The following is a 5,640-nucleotide window of genomic DNA, read 5'->3' as shown; positions in this document are numbered from 1 at the left end:
TTCTCTCCATCATATCACAAATTTATGATCCGTTGGGTCTGATTAACCCGGTGATTGTTCAAGCAAAGATTCTGATGCAACAAATATGGCAATGCAAGGTCGGTTGGGATGAGTCTCTGCCGGAGAACCTGCACACCACGTGGAAGAAATATTGTCAACAGCTACATAAACTGGAAGAAATTAGCATTCCGAGAGGAATCATTGCGACGGGTTCGACAAAAATTGAAATCTATGGATTTTGCGATGCCTCGGAAAAGGCATATGGAGCCTGTTTGTATTTAAGATCAACTAATAGCGAAAATCAACGAACATGTCAGTTAATCTGTGCAAAGTCGCGTGTAGCGCCAATTAAGAAAATCAGTTTGCCACGTTTAGAATTATGTGGAGCGTTGCTGTTGAGCAGATTGATGGAGAAGGTAGTCAATGCACTCACATGACAAGTAGAAGAGAAACATTACTGGTGCGACTCGACAATGACTTTAGCCTGGATCAAAGGAGAACAGTCTAGATGGAAAACCTTCGTGGCCCATAGGGTCACTGAAATACAGAAGACCTCTACCGAAATACAATGGCATCATATTAGAACTGAAGAGAATCCGGCTGATATGTTATCCAGGAGAGTTGAACCGGAGGAGTTAAAATTTAAAGGTCGGTGGTGGAAAGGCCCAGTGTGGCTAGAAAATGAAACCGTTTATTATCCGCTAGAGTCATCATGGTTATCGGAGATACCAGAAGGAAGAGTGATGTCTACGATGGTCAACGCGGAGCCCGGGTTGAATATTTGGACAAGGTATTCATCATTGAAACGATTGAAGCACGTTATCGCTTACTGCCTCAGATTCTCACACAATTGCCGGAAGGCCACAGACCGGTTGACGAGTTGGTTATCGGTCAAGGAATTAGAGGAAGCATTGAACATCATATTGAAGCAGCATCAGAAACAGCATTTTGCAAGAAAAATAGTCGATCTGCAATCGAAGCGCCCAATCTCAAGAAAAAGTCGATTATTAGCGCTCAATCCGTTCATGGATGATAAGGGATTATTGCGTGTAGGCGGACGCTTGAAAAACGCTCCAGTGTCATATTCTCGAAAATTTCCCGTGGTGTTGGCGACTCGGGATCAATTAACCGATTTGATCATAAGAGATAATCATTTAAGAAGTTTGCACGCTGGCCCCGAAGCCCTTTTAAGCATAATCAGAGAACAATATTGGATTATATCCGGTAGATCAGCTGTGCGGAGAGCCCTGCGCATTGTATGTTATAGATTTAATTGTAAGACGCCGAAAGAAATAATGAGAAACTTACCAGTTCACAGAGTGAGCCCGGGCAAAGCATTCTTAAATGTAGGTGTAGATTTCGGTGGGCCATTTAACCTTAAGGTATCGCGTAATAAATCAACCAAGGCATATATTTGTTTGTTCGTGTGTTTTGCAACTCGCGCCATTCATTTGGAATTGGTTAGTGATCTAAGTACGGCGGCATTTCTCAACTCGTTAAGACGTTTCATTGCAAGGCGCGGTAAATGTTTGAATATTTATTCGGACAATGGAACGAATTTTGTAGGAGCGAATAATGCGTTACAAAGATTGAGAGAGTTGCTGATGGATCAAAATCATCAAAAACAAGTAAATGCATTCGTCACAGAACAATCAATTCAATGGCATTTTTTACCGCCTTACGCTCCCCATATGGGAGGCTTGTGGAAGGCGGGTATAAAATCCGCTAAGACACGTTTGCAAAAGATGTTGGGAGAGGCGCTCCTTACATTTGAGGAATTCTACACGCTTTTGACAGAAATCGAAGCATGTTTGAATTCTAGGCCAATAACTCCCATGTCAAATGATCCTTCAGATCTCGCGGTTTTGACCCCCGGACACTTTTTGATCGGGGAACCGTTAAACGCGATTCCGCAGATTGAGCTGACGGAAGTACCAACGAATAGATTGACCCGCTATCAATTACTTATTAAATTGCATCAACATTTTTGGACTCGTTGGAGCCAAGAATATTTATCGCAATTACAATCAAGGTCTAAGTGGAGGAGCGCTACCTCTGATCAGGAAAGGACAAAACCTAACGATTTGGTGATTTTGAAGGAAAATCAGCCACCTCTTAAATGTAAACTAGGGCGTATTTTAGAAGTGCATCCCGACAAGGAAGGCCATGTTCGAATTGTAAATGTAAAAACGGAGAATGGTATTGTAAAAAGACCGTTATCAAAAATTTGTGTCCTTCCTAAATCGGATTAGTAATGAAATAGCGCTGTAACAAGGATATCAGACACATCACGTTTTAGTGAGACGTACCATTGTGTGACAAGGACAAGGTTGAAAACTGTATTTTCAAGACGGGCGAGATGTTTGGGAGTTACCGAAATTGTGAGCCTAACGTGATCGTGGGCTCGACGTCTAATAGGTACGTCTCCCGAAAAGAGGGGGAATGTAAGAGCTCGCGCTACCGGCGAGAAAGAGTCATAGAGAGATAGTCGTAGATAACGCACGAGAGTCCTGCTCTAATGTTAAGTGAAATTGTATTATCATGACGCGAGAGACAAGCTGTTAGAAAATGAGAGTGTTGGAATAAACTTATAAGAATTGTCATCATTGTGCATCATTCATTAAGACGAAAGAAATTGAAGCTCCCACGTCCGGATTCGTAAATTTAAAACAATTTGCCTTGTAAGAAGGCTCGACCCAATAGCGGCGCGTGGAACTTTCGACGGCACGGCGTGATTGCTGGGCGAGAGAGAGAGAAACGCCCGGACGAAGACATACACATAGGCATCAAAATTGGGCCGAACTGCTACAATTACAGTCAAGAGACTGATCAAAACCGCATCAAATTATCCGATCGTTTGCTCTTAGATGCTGCAAGAAGGTTTCGAATCGAACAGAAAGCATCCAGAAAGGAAGAAGATGAGTTCCACGTGTCCATGGAAGGTGAAATGTACGGCGCAGGCATCGCAGACTGAATAACAAAATTTTCAGCACGTAAAACTTTAAATGCGTTTTCCTCGAAACTGCATTTTTCAAATCGGGCGACGATGGTACTCGGAGACTATCGCACGTATCCACTGGAAATTTTAACTGTAGCTTCACAGTAACATTATCTAATAAATTACGTACGGTTTTTTTGTTATCATTGCAACTTTTTTTTTATAAACAATTTACTGCTCATTTTTTCGGTCAAAAATTGAACCTTTTTTTTACAAGTCCGCCATTTTGCGAAAAATTAATGTAAAACTAAAAACATACGTACTTTACTAGCAAGTCTTATGTAGATTAAATCCCGTTCTTTATTTTGTTTCAGATAGCACGGTTCCTAGAATCATCGTCGCCCGTAGAGGCCCTCTTAAAAAAGGTGATTCCGAAGATTGGCCCAGTAGCCGCCATTTTGTATCAAAATGTCAATATAAACATTTTTTTATACACTCAAATACATGTTTAATAAAGCCTGAAAGAGAAAAATTTGATTTCTTTTTCCTTACTCCCAGAATAAAATGTCAAAGTTAAGCCTTTTTTGAGGGCTCTAGACTGGCCTAACCCCTTTTTGCCTCCTCCAGCACCAATAATGCAATCTTTATCAGGACTTCGTGTGCCACTTCCCGAAGAAAATGTTAATAAATTTGCTCCACTCTTGCTTCGAATTGCTCTGAATGTGCAACCAGATTAGAAAAATTTCAAACAAATTTCATACATGTTTTGTCCATCTGTTCAATCACACCTTTGTAACAGAATTTGTAAGAAATGCGAGTTGTATCATGCTTCTGTTAAGTCAGATAATAATCACAGTAAAAAAATTCATAAAAAAGAAAAGAAGGAAAATAAGCGAAAGGCTGAAAAAATAATAGCTAATCGAAAACGAGAGCTATTGTGTGTTATGAAGGATTCTGTATCAGGCGCTGAGTATGCAGAATGGCTTTAATAACGAAGATGTATTATGTGATAATCCAGTAATTAATTCTTTGAATGAAGATACTATGCCCGTAACTGATTCATTATCAGACTGGTTAACAAGTCTTTGGACGAAAGAAACGTAAACATATTTTTGAAAAATGCAAATAGCAAAACTTTTATAATATGTATCCAAATAATAATTATATTATTAAATATATTATATATTCTGTATTATGTTTATAATTTTTCAGTTATATATAAGATTAAATAAGCATGCCTTATAGCATACCCAAGCAGAACAGAGAGTCATCAAGACGTCAAAATGATGTCAAAGTGACTGCAAAATGATCATTAAAAGTCACTTTTCAATCAATTACGATTCATTTTGATGTCATTTTGACACAAATGTGAATCACTTTGATGTCATTTTGACTTGTTGTTCTGCTTGGGATATTTTGGTTTTTGCATTTAATAAAGTATCTAAATTTATTTTTTTTTTTATTGGAAAGGGGGGTGCAATTTGTGTGACCAGTGTTGTCCACTAAGGGGGAGTGGTTCAAACATTATGATTAGTTGTGACTAGGGGGAGGCATGGGGGGAGGGGTCAAAAAATAGCAAAAATTCGCGGACGTACTTTATGGACGGTCCCTTATCCCGAATACGCTGCTTGCAGGCAACGCAAGTAATATTTATTGTTAACTGTGTTCCGAAATTCACTGCTAGTACTAAAAAATCTGTAGTTTACACTAGCAATGTACATTGGAACGCAGTTTTATATTCTCAATGTATCTGCTAGCGAACATAAATATATTTCTGTAATACGTCGTTTGCCGCGAATGTGATTTTACATAATGGCGTAAGAACAACTACTGAAATAAACTTTTAGTGTATCGTGTAATTGTATAGATTTCACAATCATAGTATTTGCTGAAAATATGAGAGAGATAGCAATAATTCTTTAGTTGTGGCAATCATATTTGAGGATATTATAACTTAATGTTATTTATCGTAAGGACTATGGATGTGAAAATTGTAAAGATGAGCATACTTTAACAGATGTATTCGATATAATATCAATATAACTAGAATTCACATACATTTCTTTTCCAAACATAGAGATTATTATTGTTACACCCATAGTCATTTTTTCTGTGTAATTAAGCTTGAGCTACAAATATTTTATAATTGTTTTGATACCGTGTGACGATGCACCCCGTATAGAAAAACATCGCCACGGCAAACATCAGCCGAAAAGACCGCCGGGCCATAACCGGGGATGCCGTGGGCACCCACTCTTAAGAATCCAAGGCCGCGATACCGCCTGGTGACAAACATCGCCAGAAGAAACGCGCCGAGCCATCGCACGCGCTGAGTCGGCGCGCACGCACTCTCGGAGGACACGCGGTCCTCCCTACCCCGACGACTCCGCCGTCAAGCGCCGAGAAAGATAATGGAGGCGAGCGAAGTCGCTCGATATAAATAGGGCCACCGCGACGAGAAACGACACTCTGCCACCGACCAGCTTCCCGATCACGGTCCGCTGCGTCGGCGATATCCTGCTCCTTAAAGTTGGAAACCCGGTCGAAGAGTGCTTGGCCGCGGCGAGAGGGTACTCCGCCTCCGACGCAAATCCATTCGACATACACCAGCCTCCGCGAACCGAGGACCACGAGTCTCGGTCCACGAGCCGGTCTCCGGCGACCCAGAGGCTGCCCTCCTCTCCTCGCGACACCCTTCAAAA

General features: G+C 40.7%; 1 protein-coding gene across 1 annotated transcript; it reads left to right on the top strand.

Annotated features, from left to right (window-relative positions):
* Positions 1-473: 473 nt before the first annotated feature.
* LOC105203189 lies at positions 474-2,252 on the top strand. Its single transcript, XM_026140537.1, has one exon. It carries the CDS (start codon positions 474-476, stop codon positions 2,250-2,252), a length of 1,779 nt encoding a protein of 592 aa, XP_025996322.1.
* The last annotated feature ends 3,388 nt before the right edge of the window (positions 2,253-5,640 follow it).

Source organism: Solenopsis invicta, chromosome 12 (assembly GCF_016802725.1).
Source record: "Solenopsis invicta isolate M01_SB chromosome 12, UNIL_Sinv_3.0, whole genome shotgun sequence".
NCBI lineage: Eukaryota > Metazoa > Arthropoda > Insecta > Hymenoptera > Formicidae > Solenopsis > Solenopsis invicta.
The sequence above is the reverse complement of the archived record's forward strand: the minus strand, read 5'-3'. Positions and strand labels throughout refer to the sequence as shown.